The sequence below is a fragment of the Borostomias antarcticus genome (genome assembly GCF_949987555.1).
Source record: "Borostomias antarcticus genome assembly, chromosome: 34".
In the NCBI taxonomy this organism is placed as follows: domain Eukaryota; kingdom Metazoa; phylum Chordata; class Actinopteri; order Stomiiformes; family Stomiidae; genus Borostomias; species Borostomias antarcticus.
This window is the reverse complement of record NC_140267.1, coordinates 3891641-3911216: the sequence shown is the minus strand read 5'-3', so window position 1 is coordinate 3911216 and position 19576 is coordinate 3891641. Positions and strand designations below refer to the sequence as shown.

The following is a 19576-nucleotide window of genomic DNA, read 5'->3' as shown; positions in this document are numbered from 1 at the left end:
AACGTTAGGTTGATCCTACAGAGTCAGAAGCAGGAACACAGTTAAGCTGCCCCTACAGAGTCAGAACCAGAAACACAGTTAAGCTGCCCCTACAGAGTCAGAAGCAGAAACACAGTTAAGCTGCCCCTACAGAGTCAGAAGCAGGAACACAGTTAGGCTGCCCCTACAGAGTCAGAAGCAGAAACACAGTTAGGCTGATCCTACAGAGTCTGAAGCAGAAACACAGTTAAGCTGATCCTACAGAGTCAGAAGCAGAAACACAGTAAAGCTGATCCTACAGAGTCAGAAGCAGAAACACAGTTAGGCTGCCCCTACAGAGTCAGAACCAGAAACACAGTTAAGCTGCCCCTACAGAGTCAGAAGCAGAAACACAGTTAAGCTGCCCCTACAGAGTCAGAAGCAGGAACACAGTTAGGCTGCCCCTACAGAGTCAGAAGCAGAAACACAGTTAGGCTGATCCTACAGAGTCTGAAGCAGAAACACAGTTAAGCTGATCCTACAGAGTCAGAAGCAGAAACACAGTTAAGCTGCCCCTACAGAGTCAGAAGCAGAAACACAGTTAAGCTGCCCCTACAGAGTCAGAAGCAGAAACACAGTTAAGCTGATCCTAGAGAGTCAGAAGCAGAAACACAGTTAAGCTGATCCTACAGAGTCAGAATCAGAAAGACAGTTAAGCTGATCCTACAGAGTCAGAAGCAGAAACACAGTTAGACATCCTACAGAGTCAGAAGCAGAAACAAAGTTAGGCTGATCCTACAGAGTCAGAAGCAGAAACACAGTTAAGCTGATCCTACAGAGTCAGAAGCAGAAACACAGTTAGGCTGATCCTACAGAGTCAGAAGCAGAAACACAGTTAAGCTGCCCCTACAGAGTCAGAAGCAGAAACACAGTTAAGCTGCCCCTACAGAGTCAGAAGCAGAAACACAGTTAGGGCATGATGGCTTTACTTCCAAAAGATTGACGTGGAAATCCTCTGCAAGAGGGTCAGTGTGAAAGGGTCCAGTTCACCCCCCTCAGGGGTAATAGTTTTGGGCAGAGCGCTAACTGGTTCTGACAGAGGGGGTAATACCGCAGACTACGGGGAGGAACGGCCCGCTCTCCTAGCCCGAGGAAACAAGACGGGGGTAACACAACACTGGAAAATACTGTTTGAGGCAAGAAACAGACAAAAGATGGTGCTTTCTGATCTAATAAACTCCGAGGGAATGTAACAAGCTGGACTCGCTGGATGAATACATGTCAATAATAATTAGCGAACATGCTCCGAAAAAACACTAATGTGTATTGGAGCTGTGGATATCCTATTCCACCCGGAGGGGGGGGGGAGGGTAGCCATTCAATACCCCAGGACAGCCAGTGAGGGGGGGGCAGTAAAGACAGATGTAGAGAAGTGAACCAGGCTAAGGAACCAGCCTGTGTGTCTGGGACACAAGGTAGCTGTCGGAGGGGTCCGCATGGTTTCTCTCTCACGGAAAACGAGGAGAACATGACTGTTTTGGGAAAACAGCATCGTGGAGAAGGAAGGACATGGTTGATTACAGGAGTTTTATGTAAACACGACCATGATGACATGACGGAGCACCGGAACGATGGGATAAAATGTGACAACGTGGAACCCACATCCTTTTAGCTCCACCGTTCTCTCAAGGTGGAACCCCTATCCTTTTAGTTCCACCGTTCTCTAAAGGTGGAACCCACATCCTTTTAGCTCCACCGTTCTCTCAAGGTGGAACCCCTATCCTTTTAGTTCCACCGTTCTCTAAAGGTGGAACCCCCATCCTTTTAGCTCCACCGTTCTCTCAAGGTGGAACCCCCATCCTTTTAGCTCCACCGTTCTCTCAAGGTGGAACCCCCATCCTTTTAGCTCCACCGTTCTCTCAAGGTGGAACCCCCATCCTTTTAGCTCCACCGTTCTCTCAAGGTGGAACCCCCATCCTTTTAGCTCCACCGTCCTATCAAGGTGGAACCCCTATCCTTTTAGCTCTACAGTTCTCTCAACCTTTTATGCTTCTGGACTTGGAAAAAGAGATCTCATGAGTGTTGGCAAAAAAAATCCTTATCTGCAGTATCATTTTTTACAGTATCATTTTTTACAGAGTAGCCTACCAATTCTACAGTAGGCTACATATGAAAAACAAGCAACCAATCCTGATTGGACAGTAGTTTTTTTGGTATGTTACTGTACAATATGAAAACTACAATGGTCTAAATGAGTTTTGACTCAGTGTCCATAGGGTCAGGCTGAGGTACTCAACACTCGGTCAGCCTGCGAAAGGAGTGTCCAGCCAGAGGAGAGGCCGCCTGGCCAGTCTAAGCTGTCCCTTTCTCTCCGTCTCTCCACCAAATCAACTCCCTTCTCTTCAAAGTCAAGAACCTGCCTCTCATGTTGACCTCGCTGTGGAAAACCACCTTCTCAGTACCCCTGGTCTGACTGGCGCTCTGTGTTAACGGCCAATCTCCTACTGGGCCGAGCTTCCTCTCTTAACCTGCTATTCATTACAGGTCCCTTTAGAAATGCCAGAAATTACTGGCAAGGCGGAGTAGACACACGAGGATGTATTGTGATTGGCAATTGCAAAAACAGATGTCTTCGCCTGCAGATACGTTGATTGGCTGAGCCAAAAAAGGTACTGGCAGTCTCGCTATCCAACAATGTGAGAGGACAAGAAAACCTCAAAACAAAATACGTGCCGTTCTTTAAACATTTAAAAAGAAACTTTAAAAAGAAAAGGAAACTGTAGAACAAGAGGTTGACACATGCGTTTTGGGGGGATTTTCAGATTTAGTAATTTAGCAGAAAGTTTTATCTAAACTACTCATCTGTACTTTGAAAGTAAGTCTCCTGGAAAATAGCATAGGACTTAAAATAAGCGTAGGGCCTCGGGGCGGTGTTGAGAGCGTTAGTGTTAGACACCCCTCAGGTGTGTTAGGAAGGAGAGGTGAACAGACTCACAGGCGGTCCTCGCGGCCCGATGATGGACAGGCCTGGCTCACCTGGCGCCCCCTACGGACACACGAAGGGACAGTGAGGAGACGCACAAACACAGCAGTCATGCTCCTACGCACTTGGCCAGATGCTCTCCATAGTGCTTGTACAGTATATAGTACACATACAGTAGTGTGTGTGTGTGTGTGTAGTACATGCAGTAGCGTGTGTGTCTAGCACATGCAGTAACTGCAAACGCAAGGCAATTATTTCAAATACACCCATTCGCGTTATTATCTATGGAAATGACCGTACATAATTCCAACGTAAAAAACCCTTCCTCCACAGCCAGTCGTGCTCCGGGCGAATGTTCATGAGAGGGAAAGTGTTCTAATGTCCATCAATTTTCAGCAATATGAGAAGGCTCTCACTTCGGGGCCCCTGTAGTTGAAGACTCAGCAGTAGGGGCCCCTGGGGGTCAGCGGCCCTGGTGAACAAACAGGAGCAAACCCCACTTCTCTGGCGCAGAATGCGTGATTTGCACCCCTGTCAGCCACGGTCCGCACGGCCTCACCAGGCCTCCCAGCACAGTCCCACAATCCACTGGGGCCAGACTGGGGGCGGCTCGGGTTTCCAGCACTTTCCCTAATTAGCCACCCCCACCCTCTCACCCCCACACCTCAGGAAACCCTATCACAAGGACATCTTTGATGGCCCAAGCCATCCATCTGAAAACACAGGTGATTTGAATGTTTCTGAACAAATGGCTATTTTGGGAGGGGAGGTATTTCTTTTCACACTTGGGCGAGGTGTATGTTTCGGGGATTGATGGCGTCTGGGCCTTGCTGTGACCGAAAGGTAAAGTCTGGGTAGAAAAAAGGACTCGGAGTCCTCTAAGTCTGGTCTCTCTCTCTGTGTGTGTGGACGGGTTTGTCCTCTAGGTATGGTCTCTCTCTGTGTGTGTGGACGGGCCTGTCCTCTAGGTGTGGTCTCTCTCTCTGTGTGTGTGGACGGGTTTGTCCTCTAGGTCTGGTCTCTCTCTGTGTGGACGGGTGTCCTCTAGGTCTGGTCTCTCTCCGTGTGTGGACGGGTTTGTCCTCTAGGTTCTGGTCTCTCTGTGTGTGTGGACGGGCCTGTCCTCTAGTTCTGGTCTCTCTGTGTGTGTGGACGGGCCTGTCCTCTAAGTCTGGTCTCTCTCCGTGTGTGTGGACAGGCCTGTCCTCTAGGTGTGGTCTCTCTCCGTGTGTGGACGGGCCTGTCCTCTAGGTCTGGTCTCTCTCTGTGTGTGTGGACGGGCCTGTCCTCTAGGTGTGGTCTCTCTCCGTGTGTGTGGACAGGCCTGTCCTCTAGGTGTGGTCTCTCTCCGTGTGTGTGGACGGGCCTGTCCTCTAGGTCTGGTCTCTCTCTGTGTGTGTGGGGACGGGCCTGTCCTCTAAGTCTGGTCTCTCTCTCTGTGTGTGGACGGGCCTGTCCTCTAGGTCTGGTCTCTCTCTTTGTGTGGACGGGCCTGTCCTCTAAGTCTGGTCTCTCTCTGTGTGTGTGGACGGGTTTGTCCTCTAGGTGTGGTCTCTCTCTCTGTGTGTGTGGACGGGTCTGTCCTCTAGGTCTGGTCTCTCTCTGTGTGTGTGGACGGGTTTGTCCTCTAGGTCTGGTCTCTCTCTGTGTGTGTGGACGGGCCCGGTGGTCTCCGGCACGTTCCACAGGCACCGGTCAGATTATTACCGTCATTTAAAAGAGATCTGGAGAACCTGGAGAACGTCATGACCAAGACCAGAACCGACCCAACACAAACACGCCCATATAAAAACCCAGGGCTATGAAACACCAAGTACAGAGACACAGACCTCACCCGTTTCATTTCCTCCGAAATGAAATCTTCCCTATGGCCATAAAAAGCAGCTAAGGAGGCCATGTGCTGTGGTCTCTCCATCATCACCCATCCATCACCTCTCTCCTTCTGCTCTCTCCGTCTGGACACGGAACCCACAGAGTCCTCATCTGTCCAGCGAGGGAAGAGAGACCAGTCCCCTCCTCTGTGTCTGCCCCCCCCCCCCCCCCCCCGGTTCAACTCAAGAGAGGATGTTTTCCTATTTAATGAAGATCTACAGCCTGGACCGTCCAGCTTCGTCTCAGCGCTCTGTCTCCTGGCAGCGGGGGTCCTAACCACACAAGGGGGTTGAGGGGGGGGGACCGGGGGGGGGGGGGGGGCTCCTCCTGAAACAATCGCCGCTGAGAAATACGAGGAAGGCAACGACGGGGGTGGGTTTTGGACGCAGATCTGTCGAGAGCTCCCAGGAGAAGACGCCGGTGCGTTGTCTGGTTCTCCCCTCACCGCGGCGGCGGTCACATTATTTTTTTGGTTTTAGCGCAGCTTGACCTCATAACAGCGTTGGAACAGGACTGTGCTGGCAGGTCGACTAGCTGGGGTATATATATGTATATATATATATATATATATTTATCAGTGGAGGCTCGTCCATTGAGGCAGGGGAGGACAGTCCTCCTCAGTTTTTGGAGAGAAGAGAGGGATTAAAATATAAATATATGAATTTATTTATTCATAATTCATATTATCTCAGTGAATAAATGCTGCATGTAGTTAAAGAAAGTGTTATTCCGTTTTTCATATGCTAAAATTGACTGTAAATCCACTTTAAAGCTGATATTTCAAATAATAACTGACTGAGGGAAAGTGCCCCCCGGCGCCCATGGGCGGTTCGCCTCTCTTCCTCCTGTCCTCCTCAGTTTTTTGAGTCACCAGCCGCCACTGATATATATATATATATATATCGCACTGCCGGTGTTTTCGTAGCTGGGGTGGTATCGCACTGCCGTTGCTTCTCTTCGCTAGCTACGGCGTACGGCAGAGAAGAACTCAACGCATTACGTCTCTGACCGCACACTCGGATCACCTCCCGTTTGATGAGAGCAACTCGGCGAAGCTGCTCTTTCTGGCTTTGACCGGAGCGAAGCAAAAAACAGCTTGATATGATTACTTTAGCAACTGCGGCCGTCCGGTAGACCGACGCAGCAGGGTTCAAGGGTCAAGGTCTTCGCTGTCACATTCCAGGCTCCTGACCAACACCGAGAACACGTTGAGATCTTTGAGGATGTTGCGGTTCCTCGAAGCAACACCAGCAGAGATTGATCATCGTTAAATAACTTTGCCAAAGTCGAGGGGTTTTCAAGAAGTCATGGAGGAATACCCTAGTCTCCATAAATGTCTACCTGCTTTCTACGGGGACCATTAAATTATTACTTTGCGACTGTTATTTGACAATTCTTTGCTATTGTGTTACACTATTGTGAAAAAAGCACTTGTAATCCAATCGGGGTGGGAAGTGGTTTTTAGGATGTGACCCTCATGGCTTTTAAAAATACATATTCTGAACTGTTGATATAAATCAAATATTACCTGCGTATATTACACAGTAGAACGGACACTTCCAACCGCCAACAGCCCCACCCAACACATTAAACACATCTAAACCCACCCAGCACATAGTCTAAACCCACCCAGCACATAGTCTAAACCGACCCAGCACATAGTCTGAACCCACCCAGCACATAGTCTAAACCCACCCAGCACATAGTCTAAACCCACCCAGCACATAGTCTAAACCCACCCAGCGCATAGTCTAAACCCACCCAGCACATAGTCTAAACCCACCCAGCGCATAGTCTAAACCCACCCAGCACATAGTCTAAACCCACCCAGCACATAGTCTTAACCCACCACTCAGAATGAGCCTTCCTGCTCCACTTTTGACCAAAGCCATGTCGAAGAGCGCTATGTGACAAACGGGGGTGACATTTGAGATTAGCTCAAGACCGATGTCACAAATCATACCCTACTTCTCGAAACAGTGCACTCTTTTTGACCCCAGACAGCCCAGACAGAATTGGCCGTAGTAGTACAACGAAGAGGGTGCATTTGATTTGAGGATGGGCACCGCTGGAGGGCAGCTGGGCCCTCGGGCCTACGGGTAAACACTCCCACACTTACCTTCTCCCCTGCGTGGCCTTTTAACCCCTGGGGTCAGTCACAGCAGACACAGTCGCATGCAAAGAGGTGAGAAGGGAGGAGAGAGAGAGAGAGAGAGAGAGAGAGAGGGAGGGAGAGGAGAAACAAGCATTAGGAGGTATGGAGAGGAGGGCACGGGGGTGCAGCAGCCTCGGGGGGTGGTCACTGGGGGGGGGCGGGGCCGGGGGGGGTCTGCGTACGGGGGCGGGGCTACGGGGAGGGGTACGGACTTCTGACAGACTCAGAACCAGGAGAGGGGCGGGGCAGTTGGCTTGGGAGGGAGGGGTAAATATAATAATATAATAATAAAAATATAATGATAAAATAATTTAAAAAAAGACTTCCTTTGAGGTCCTCAGAAGGACACTCCAAACTCAAAAGGCACTCTGAAATATTGTACTAAAATATTGTATAATACTGAGTTCTCAGCGTCTCGCAGTAGGTCCACACTGAGAGAAAAAAAGCCAACTGTTGGAGTGTTTTCAAAGCCGAATATTTCAAGTTCACATTATGTACGACTGAACAGGAGTCGACTTTGTGTCAAAAATACGCTCTACTACAACTACAAGTTACTCAGAGAGAGAGAGAGAGAGAGAGCCTGAGGTGAAAATGTCACCCATATGTTGCGATCGCCTTGAAATATGGCCATATCCAAAATGCCGAAATGAACGAGATAAAAAAAGTGAAAATGGCGGAGAGAGAGGTGTTTATCACATCTCAGACGATGAAAAATGTGTCTATTCTCTCCTCGCACCTAAAAAACGCCGGTAAACAAGTACCCACACTTCCTTCCAGGCCCTGTGCACAAGCCGAAAATCCCCCAGCATGCCCTTGGCACGACGCGTCGTAAAAAACACGTCTATAATAAATCAAGCCCCCGCAAATTAAACAGGTCATGATTATGGCGGAGCTGCTCTCGTACACAAGTACAGCGTGGTGGAACAATTGGCTTGTAAAGTGTCAGAGTGGGGTAATAAAGAAAAGCCCGACTCTACTGTGATGAGAGGAGGGGTAGGGAGGGGGGTAGTAGAATACTAGATGGTTTACATTCTACAGGAAGTGCAATAAATATCTTATAAAGACATTTCAGTACGTTTTTATGGTTTTATGCAGCTACTGTAACATGGCAGCTTTATGAATACAGTGCAATGAGTTAATCTACTATTTGCAGTAAAAAAACAACAGTATATGAACAGTATATGAACAGTACTGTGTATGAACTGCATTAAAGCGCCTCGGTCGTGGGGTTGAATTATCAGAAGCATCGTGCAAACATGTCAAGATCAGTCCTGTACAACTATATAGTTGATAGCTAGCTAGCCAACCCATTCCCTAAAGCTAGGACCCAGCCCTGCTAGCCTACTATGATCATAATATGATGATATATTATGATATTTGAGATGTATCTTGATGAAGAGGCATGAGAGATTGCTATTTGCAATGTCCAAATTCAACCCCTACAAAATCACACAATTATGTCAAATCAACAGTATATACTTTTAATTAACGTCAGCATAGCTTGACCTTCATTGCCCACTTAAAAGCTTTTCTTAAATGTGTGAAGACATGCTACTAAGGTGACCACAGCTAATGTTGACGTGGTCAGTCTGTGCTGTTTCTACACACTACTGCGTCGTCGTTATGCACATTCCCATGACTCACCATTCGTCCAGGAATTCCCATAGTTCCTCTGTCACCCTAGTGCAACGGAGGACAAGGGTCACGGGTCAAGGTTCAATACTGATTCACTTCTAAAACTACCATCAACATTCAAAAATATTAACTTTACCATCAGACAGTGAGCTAATTCAGTCTATGGTTCCGTCGAATTGATTTTCTAGAACAGTCTCTAGACCAATGAGAACGCACAGATCGCTCATGACTGGTAAAGTTAAGCTTTTGAACTACATTACCCAGGCATTCCATGATTAGGATAGGTTTAGCTAGTGGTTTAATGCTTTCATGCCAAATACTTGTTCTCCAAAAGCAACTACTGCACAATGTCTAACAAGCAAGACTTGTTGAGGTGAGTGCGATATAATTTGGAATATGGAACAGTACTGCATCTTACAAGGCCCTTTCGTTTAGTCAGATATCCCACTGAGCAAAGACACGTCTAAAAGACGTCTTTTAGATGTCTTTTTTGTCTTTTTCGGACGTCCAAAGACATCCAATTAGGAGCAAGAATGAATGTTTTTTTTTAACGTTCAGATATTGAACCGGTTCTGCACGTCCACAGACGTCTTAGAGGGGTCCAAGCCAGACGTGTGAATATTGAGGGGTCCAGCAGACGTACAAACGGGGTTCAGGACCGACGGACGTTATTAGGACATGATCTGAACGTCTCCCTGACGTTGCGTGTTTGCTGGGATGTTTACTGGCTAGAGATGAGGTTTGCTGGCTGACCACTCCTCATGGTAACTGCAATCAGTTATTGTTCACATTACTGAAAACAGGGACGACATTTTTTACGAGTGCGATGAAAACGCGAGTGGGATGAATACTATGAATTGGTGGATTGATATTAAATCCAGTTTGGGACATAATTTGGGTCCTTCGTCTGTACTGTATGTAAACAGAGGACGTCACATTCCGGCGCCGGCGTCCTCGTCACCCCCGGCGTCCTGCCCGACCTCCCACGCCTTCCTTCGCGCTATCCCAGCTGACCGCCGGCGTGGTGAAATGACTTATTATGTGAAGGTGTTCATTCCTGAGGCCCCTGTAGGGCGCCGGTCGCCGCGGCGTGGGCGGTGACAGCTTTTTTTGACGACTCACTCCTCCAGGACGACGTGCCATGGGAACGAGGAACTCCCGGAGGAGCGGGGGGTTGCTGTCTGTCTGTCTGTCTGTCTGACTGTCTGTCTGTCTGTCTGTCTGTCTGCCTGTCTGTCTGTCTGTCTGTCTGTCTGTCTGTCTGTCTGTCTGTCTGCCTGTCTGTCTGTCTGTCTGTCTGTCTGACTGTCTGTCTGTCTGTCTGTCTGCCTGCCTGCCTGCCTGCCTGCCTGTCTGTCTGTCTGCCTGTCTGTCTGTCTGTCTGTCTGTCTGTCTGTCTGTCTGCCTGTCTGTCTGTCTGTCTGTCTGTCTGTCTGACTGTCTGTCTGTCTGTCTGCCTGCCTGCCTGCCTGCCTGCCTGTCTGTCTGTCTGTCTGTCTGCCTGTCTGTCTGTCTGTCTGTCTGTCTGTCTGTCTCCCTGCCTTTCTGCCTGTCTGTCTGTCTGTCTGAGTCCAGGGGACAAGTCCCTCTCCTAGTCCAGCAGCTGGACTTGACTCATTCACAACATAGCTCCTCTCGGACATCCCATAATAATGCTATGTGCATACTGTATAGGCAATATTACAGTAGTTACAGACTCATCATGAACCTGCGATATGCGTAAGGAGAGTGATGGATGTGAGACCGGCTTCCATTAGACATTCAGGTCTCTAGAGAGATGATGCTGGCTACAGTTGGATTCTTATAAACCCTGTCCAAGGTGCTGATTCAAATCCAACATGTTTTAACTAATAATATTATTAATAATAATCTAATACCATTAGCTTGACCCGCTGTCAGAATCGTGTCTTTCTAACGCCGGGCTCACACGACAGGATATTTCAAATCCTAACCGATTTTGAAATCGGGTTGCATCTCGCATATGAGGAGAATCTTAACAGATGGACTCTGGAATCTTAAACAAGCACAAGCACAAGATTTGAAGATAACGGATCAGCACACACTACGGGATCTTATCGTGCCCGAGGGAGCAACGAACCACTGCCGTCTCTTGTAAAGTAGTGAGGTAATAATCTAAATATCAAACATGTTTGATTATTCTCAGGGCCGCCCCGATGCGTCCGAGAGCCGATCGCCGTCTCACTTCTAAAGTCGGGACGTAATAATCTTAAATATCAAACATGTTTGATATTATCGGGGCCGCCCCGATGGGTCTGCGAGATTGGATCTGTAAACCCCTCACATTACAAGATCATCTGGACCGATCATCGGCCCCGACCAACGTTCCAGACCAGATTTCTCCTCCGATTGTCGGGAGGGGTGAATCGGGGATAAATCGGCCCAAAAATCCTGTTATCTGACCCTGGCAAAACCCAATCTCATGGGGGGGGGGGGGGGAGATGGGAGGTTTGACTTTTCCATAACCAATCACTAAAAACCAACGCATCTGCCTGAATCTAACATCATTGCTGATGCATAGCCATGACAACCATAGACAATGTTGACTACAGAGCGAAGCGAAACAATGTTATCATAGTAGACCACTTTGTTACTTATACTACCAACTACTACCAATCGGCCCCTCCCAAGTCATACAGGAGTAAAAATGTTTTTACTCTTGAGAAACAGCTGTTTAATGTAGCAACACCAGACCAAGAATGAGTCAGCTTAGGCGTAGTGGCCGGATTCGAATATCTGGATGTAGGCTTACTTCATAGATCATTCTAGATACGTCATAGATCATTCTAGAGACTCCATAGATCATTCTAGAGACTCCATACATCATCCTAGAGACGTCATACCAGAGATGTCATTCCGGAAACTTCCTACAGAAATGTGATCGCTCCCAACTCTCCACCTCGCTTGTTGGTTAAATGCTTCCATTGTTGAAGTGTTTTGGCCCCGAAGCAGATAAGGGGTGTGTGGGTGAGATCGGCCCCTCCTCACCCCCCTCCCTCCGGGGCACCTGTCACTCTCCTGACCCCCCCCTCCCTCCGGGGCACCTGTCACTCTCCGGTCCCCTGTCTGGGGTTACTGGGGCCACGGGGACACGGTAGTCCCATTCTCACTGGAGCCTGACCGTGCGTCTGACCCCCCACCGACACACACACACACACGCACGCACACGAGCCTACACACGCACACACACACACACACACACGTCAGTGGGATTTATGTGGGCCCTCAGCACTGCAGTACTCCGGCCTCTCAGGTGTATTTTCAGGAGTAATGAGACTCAGCTGGACTATAGGCACACACACACACACACACACACACACACACACACACACACACTCTCTCTCTCCCCCCCTCCCTCTCTCTCTCTCTCTCTCTCTCTCTCTCTCTTTCCAGACTGACCACAGCTAGCCCTAGCGCTGCTTGGTCTTAGCGCTCACAGATGAGCCGGTCAGCGCGCCTCAACCACCAGCCTGGCCTACTGGGTCAGAGATGTCCAGCCTGGCCCTGCTGGGTCATAGATGTCCAGCCTGGCCTGCTGGGTCAGAGATGCCCAGCCTGGCCCTGCTGGGTCAGAGATGACCAGCCTGGCCCTGCCGGGTCAGAGATGTCCAGCCTGGCCTTGCTGGGTCAGAGATGTCCAGCCTGGCCCTGCTGGGTCAGAGATGTCCAGCCTGGCCCTGCTGGGTCAGAGATGTCCAGCCTGGCCCGCTGGGTCAGAGATGTCCAGCCTGGCCTGCTGGGTCAGAGATGTCCAGCCTGCTGGGTCAGAGATGACCAGCCTGGACTGCCGGGTCAGAGATGTCCAGCCTGGCCTACTGGGTCAGAGATGTCCAGCCTGGCCTGCTGGGTCAGAGATGCCCAGCCTGGCCCTGCTGGGTCCGAGAGCCGTCATGTCCAGAAGACCATACAGACAAGCCAGCTAATGTTGTCTGTTAATAGCTCTCTCTTCCACCTTCATGAGGTGGGCTCAAAACAAAAGAGTTGTCTCAGCTTTGAATTAGCATGAGCTAATATTGAGGGGGAATCAGTTATAGACCATCTAGAGCACGCTATAGCCTACTCCTGAGGTAAATACATTGAGAATGACTATGTGATTATGCGGTGGCTGTTATTCTCGAGCGATAGGTGGATGCCGATGTGTGAATAAATGTTGTCCCAAAGGTCTGGTCCACCTGCGCGAGGACAGGGAGGAGGGGCGCGTACGCCGCGTTCCCCTCAGTAAACCGCGAGGCCCGCGAGGAACGAGGGCACGGTTTCCGGGCCGTCCATCGCGCCGACTGCTTCTCCCCTCTGCTTATTGATTTGAATACAGACGGGGTTTTCCTTCCCAAACCACATCCCTTCCCTCTGTTCCAAAAGAATGTGATTTCATATCCAGAGCGCAGACGGGAATATCCAGAGCGCAGAGTGGAATAACCGGCGCCTTTGACCGAATCTGTCAGCTAATCTCCCACCTAGAGACCCTCCCAGCACGCCATGCCTTCCGCCACAGACGATTTTATGGGGTGTTTCACACGAGAGTCTGTCAGGATAGACGGAGGGGGGGGTGGGGGTGAGACTGGCAGGTAAGGGCAAAGGTCAGATCTGAGATGGCCTCCCGTTACCTCGCCGAGACGGAGAGCATGAGGGGGGTTTGGCCCGGGGGGGGGGGGCGCGTGTGTTAGTTCTGTTAGCTGACCACACAGCTCAGAGAGACAGGTGAAGCCAAACGAGCAGGCACAGAGGAAGCCTGAGGTACACACTGGTATCAGGACGTTCTGTCGAGTCATGGGATTTCACGTCCAATTAGACTTTCATCTTTACAAATCCATTAGAAGGTCAAAACCAAATGACTGGACAGAATGTCCACCTCAGAGGAATGACTGGACAGAATGTCCACCTCAGAGGGATGGCTGGACAGAATGTCCCCCTGCATGTCTTCTCTGGGTAGGTGTCTCTGAACTATCTGGTCTGAGAAGCTGCCATGTCACAGGAAATACAGATGAGTCATTGTTTCGTTATCATGTAAATGATAAAGCATTAATCTGGGTTAATGAGTGTTCGTTCAATAGGCACCCGACTCAACGACAACAAGTTCTCCGAAGAGAGGAGAAAGATCGAATGGGAAATTCTCAAACCACACAGACAGACAGACAGACAGGCAGACAGGCAGACAGGCAGACAGACAGACAAGACATGTTTCCATCCACACGTTTTATGCGAATTAAGTTATATCGAATTAAAAATGCCTTAAGGAAACAGTAAAATTCGATTAAAAATCATGAAAATCGACAAAATGTTTGTACTGTCGATCTTGTCGGATTTTCTCTTGTTCGATAAAAGTCTTTTGTGATAAATGCTTTATCCGATTTAAAGCTCTTGATGGAAACGCACGTTCGCCGGCTTTATTCGCATATTTTTAGCGATCCTCACACAATTCGATTGACAAGTGGATGGAAACATGGCTACAGACAGACAGACAGGCAGACAGACAGACAGACAGACAGACAGACAGACAGACAGACAGACAGACAGGCAGAAGTTAAAAGAGAGTTACCGGAAAGCCAGCTCGTCCAGGAGGACCCTGAAAAGAGGTGAGGGGAAAATGGGTACAAAAGAGAGAGAGTGAACATGACAATATCCCGGAGAGAGCCCGCATCACACAGAGATACCAGACCACTATACAACTGAGCTAGGCCAGAATAAAACCAGGAAGTCACGTTCAATTATGCTGTATGTTTGGACACATTGGTCTTGTCTGGTCATATTTATGATCGGGATTATCGTACTTTTTTACAAGTGCGCGTTTTATTTTGGCCTTTGAAGTTCAGTTGAAACAGACAGACACGTAAGAAACAGCATTCCACAACATGAGCAGAAAAAAACTTTAGGTACAGACATTACGTCAACTCATCTGGTTGGATGGACATCAATAGATTTCGAAGTGCAGACAAAGTGTCATGCTTCTTTAAGTTGAGGGCGAATCGTCTAAGTTATTCGTTGCACATTGAAGAGCGCCCTCGACATTAAAGAACATTACGTCGTTTTTAATCAATATGCAACGCATGCAAAGACAGATCCTGAGGGAAATGCATGCTGGGAAATCCTTCAACCATCTTGTTTCAGAATCTACCGTCCGAATCAAAGACTCTTTGAAATACCTACCGAGCAGACAACGACCCCTTAACTTGGTGACTTCCACCATAAACAAAGCCGTGACGAGGTACAATTCAAAGGCCACTCAATAATGACCACGTTGAAAGAGCAAGGACTACCTTGTCAAATGTCAAGAGTTTTGTTTTCAATGAAACCAACAGGGACCACGAATCAATGGTTCTTTTGTCAGCGGCCCTTTCAGAGGAAGACACAAAGCTAATTACCTGTAAGACTAAACAGGAACTCTTGAAAATGTCCCCTAAAGCCATCATTGTGTGTGTGCAGTGAGGAGCATGTTATCTCACTAGAGAGTTCTAGACGTTTCCGTGGCATTCTTACACCGAACAGCCCTGAGAAACGGACGTAGCTTCCCGGCGTGTGTGTGGGCGAGTTTATGGAGGGGGAAGTCATTCTAACATCAATGACCGTTGAGGGGATGGACGTTAACACACCATCAAACACATTTTTTTTCTTCCTTCCAGACTGATTATATGAAGACCAAATAATCCACAATGCATCTTTTGGAGAAGTGATTTCAATTAATTGTGATAAATAAAGCTATGAGACGCAATAACTGACCAAATCAAACTGCTTGATAACCGGCCAAGTCAAGAGGCAGGGCTGAGACGCAGCGCCAGGTGCCGAGTGCGAGCGTCCTCCGCGCGGGGGCGCGGTCTCGGGGGCCCCCCGGGGCCCCGTCTGAAGGGGGTCACGGCTGCCCTGCCGGCGGAAGGAACCCCTCATTGGGATTACGCGGTAGCCCCCTCAACATGTGGCTTCCATTTGGCTAAGTGCTGCTGGATGAGTGGGATGAGGAGAGAGGGGGGTGGGGGGGGGTTGTCCGCGGGGCTTTCATAACGTCTGGGGGCCTCGGTGCCCTCATGGGGGTGGGGGGGGGGGGGCGATCATCTGGCTGCTCTGATTGGTCCAAAAGCACTACTCTACATACCAGGGAATGGGACCAAATTAATCGGTTTTCACAACTGGTTTGACAACTTGGTGAATATTCTTCTCGTGGTAAATGTACACTCGTAGTGTGTGCCGGTCAACTCAGTACTCTAGCGACCCGGTCAGTCCAGTGCTGGATGGGCCCTGTGTCCACTGCTGCCTTCCAATCCAGTCCGAGCGTGTTTCTCATCAGAGGTGACGGTTTTAGAGCGTGTTAAACGTTCACGGCCGGAGAGACGGCGGCTCGAGCTTCTGTGACGTGGCCCCTGAAGAGTGATGGACTATTACGGACGAGGGCCCGCACTTTTCAGAACAGGAAAACGGCGATTTCATGTCGTTTTACAGTTGCGATCACGTCGGTAATTGTGTTAGCTTAGCTTTCTTATGTAAATAGAAGTCTTGAATAATTCACACACTCTCTCCTCAACTCCTCGCTCTTGTCAAGCGCAATATGGAGCAGCGTGTTGAAACGCTACGGTGTGTCGTCACACACAAGGAGGGGAGGGGACAGTCACTGTTGGTCCCGCGTAGGACCGAAAACAAACGCTAGCTTTTAGTCATTAAACTAGCTTTTAGTATGACTTTCAATGAATCCTTGACCTGAATATAACACAAAATGTTTTAGGATTTATTCATGTCTAGAAATATCTACAGTCTGCCACTAATAAGTGATATGGGAACTTAATCTGAACTTAATCTGAACTTAATCTGAACTTAATCTGAATTTAATTGGAACTTAATCGGAACTTAATCGGAACTTAATCGGAACTTAATCGGACAAATCCTGCACTCTCAGTCCTGTTCCTCGTGAATATTTAGTTCCTGGGTTGATGAGTATTAAGATAGAACCATCTCAACTGTAGAACTATACTCTTTAACTAACCATTTTTATAGTAACAGTGTGCAATACATCTGAGGTGGGTGTTTAAATATATACAATAAACCACTCTCAGAGAGAACCAATTCTTATTTGGGAGGTTTTATCATCAACGTTCAATCAAAGTATGAGGAACAGCATGCAGTTTGTAATAGGGGCATCTTTTTTCTTTAGTTTAACTCGCTGTAATGGCTTCATCATTATCCCTTTTAATACGACCACGTCACCGGCAACATTTAAAAAATATCTAACAAATATTTAAGAATATTTAGAAAATATCTAACAAATCTAAAAAATTCCTCACTCCAACACTTGCTGAAAGCTGAGAAACTGCGCTTTCTAGTATTATAGGGAAAATCCAATTAATATTTGAAATGTTATCACTGTATTTTCAGGGTTAAAAGGGCTAGGCAAGTAAAGGCTTGGTATGAAGTATGCATCATCAGTCTGGAGCAGCTGTCTCGCTGAGGGCGCCACAGGCCGAGCCCACCTACATCCTGGTCTCTGGCTGTCTCCGCCACCTACATCCTGGTCTCTGGCTGTCTCCGCCACCTACATCCTGGTCTCTGACTGTCTCCGGCTACACCTTCGGTCAATCCTCGCTGCCTGTCCATCACTCGGCTGCCGTTGGCCAATCAATCACTGCCCCTGGACCGAAGGCGGGCCCGAGACCTTCACCTCAACTCAACACTAGGACGCAGCTGCTGCAGCTGTGCCCTTTGACCCCCCCCCCAGCCCGAGGTGTTCCATCCCTGGGGACGCGGACCGAGAGGGGACAGGCTGTCCCTCACTGGACACGGGAGGACACGAGCGGCCATCCTGGTGATCTAAGAGTCAGGGGTTTTCACTCGTCAACTCAAGGCCGGACGGCGCCGTTCTGTGTGGAAAATCCGCCTCGTACTTCACATTTTCCAGGGAGGGAGTTTTGGCTAACGCGCTCGTTACGTCCCCACATCTGCACAAATGCTGCATTCACAGTGCGAAGACTCAAAGCATCTTCTAACACTTTGAAAGTGTCGTCATTATTGTTTAAGGACTAATTAATGAGTTTGATGCGATGTAATTGTAAATCGACTACTTGTCCGTACGTACGAGAGTGAAATGCAGTGTGTGCTGATCACGATACGAGGTGTCAGACGCCACACTTCACCTCCAGGTAAAATGGGAGTTGCTCTCAAAACAGGCATCTGACCGGACGCCCAAACTCTTAATGTATGTACAGTAAGTAACGGTACGCCCCCAATGCACAAGCACACCAAAACAACAAAACACAGCAAAACAACAAAACACAGCAAAACAACAAAACACAGCAAAACAACAAAACACAGCAAAACAACAAAACACAGCAAAACAACAAAACAACAAAAACACAGTCACGTTACCCCACTCCGGACACCCCAGGCACGGCAGCTACTTACTGGAGGTCCTGCAAGAAAAGAGAAGAAGAAACACGGTCACAGGTTGATATATCGAAACACCGAACGTTGACATGACCGTGACACACACCGGCTTATGGGGTTGGACGATAGATCACGTTGCTATTCTAGTAAAGCTGATTCATTGGACACATTATGAGTGAAATCCAGCGTGGTGAGTGGACGAGGTCAGGGGTGTCTGTCTGACCCCGCTCTGAGAACGGCCTGGCACACCACAGGCTATTCAGGGAGAAGACAAGGACCTTTTTTAACATCCAAGATCACATTCCATGGTCACTGGACTCATAAATGCCTTTCTGTCTCAGCCTACGCTAAGCTAAGATTCACTAGCGGTCATTCAGACCGATAGAGCCAGGTTATGTTTTCAGAAGCGCGTCACACTTTTGGCGCATGAGTCCGGATATTCATTTCGGGAGCTTGTGGATGTCGTAGATCATCTGTCTGAAGAGCTAAAGCCTCGAACCTCCTGGGAGACGACCATTCCACGCCCTAAGACTTGAGACACTTCCCCCCCGGCCCCTGGACACGAGACACGTCCCCTCAGCCCTGGACACGAGACATGTCCCCCAGCCCTGGACACGAGACACTTCCCTCAGCCCTGGACACGAGACACTTCCCCCCGACCCTGGACACAAGACACTTCCCCCGGCCCTGGACACGAGACACTTCCCTCAGCCCTGGACACGAGACATTTCCCCCGACCCTGGACACGAGACACTCCCCCTCAGCCCTGGACACGAGACATTTCCCCCGACCCTGGACACGAGACACTCCCCCCGACCCTGGACACTTCCCTCGGCCCTGGACACGAGACACTTCCCCCCCAACCCTGGACACGAGACACTTCCCCCGACCCTGGACACGAGACACTTCCCCCGACCCCTGGACACGAGACACTTCACTCAGCCCTGGACACGAGACACTTCCCCCGACCCTGGACACGAGACACTTCCCTCGGCCCTGGACATGAGACACTTCACTCAGCCCTGGACACGAGACACTTCCCCCGACCCTGGACACGAGAAACTTCCCCTCGGCCCCTGGACACGAGACACTTCCCTCAGCCCTGGACATGAGACACTTCCCTCAGCCCTGGACACGAGACACTTCCCTCAGCCCTGGACATGAGACACTTCCCTCAGCCCTGGACATGAGACACTTCCCCAGCCGTGGACACGAGACACTTCCCCCCCTGCCCTGGACACGAGACACTTCCCCCGACCCTGCCAGGGCTGGAAACCGTCGTCCTACCGATCCCTGGACTGACGAGAGCCGAGACGCACGCTTGTGCCAAAGAGACGGCGTAATGACACAACACCGCCCGTAGCTGGTAGCCTGAGCCGGTGATGAGCGCCAGACCGGCGCCGCTCCTGATGAACGCCCCCCCCCCCCCCCCCCCGGCGTGCCCGGTCCGCACGCAGCAGCACGGAGCGACCACGGAGAGGCCGAATCACCCGCAAACATTTCCATGACATCTTCAATTACCTCTGACTGAGACGCCGTGAGCTGCAGCCAGAAGACTAAGGATTTATAGAATACATTCAATTTTTTGTGCGTGT

The 19576-nt window shown here is 49.4% G+C and overlaps 1 protein-coding gene across 1 annotated transcript in view; it reads right to left on the bottom strand.

Moving 5' to 3' along the window:
• The window catches only part of col13a1 (collagen, type XIII, alpha 1), a gene marked incomplete at its 3' end in the record, with an annotated part of 95262 nt that overhangs the window by 45900 nt on the left and 29786 nt on the right, over positions 1–19576 (bottom strand). Inside the window, exons 3-7 of the mRNA XM_084460910.1 lie at positions 18000–18007; positions 14158–14184; positions 8613–8648; positions 6933–6959; positions 2954–3004 (exon numbers count right to left, since the gene is read on the bottom strand). Of these exons, the coding sequence (XP_084317036.1) occupies positions 2954–3004; positions 6933–6959; positions 8613–8648; positions 14158–14184; positions 18000–18007 (149 nt within the window). The remainder of the gene's footprint in view (positions 1–2953; positions 3005–6932; positions 6960–8612; positions 8649–14157; positions 14185–17999; positions 18008–19576) is intronic.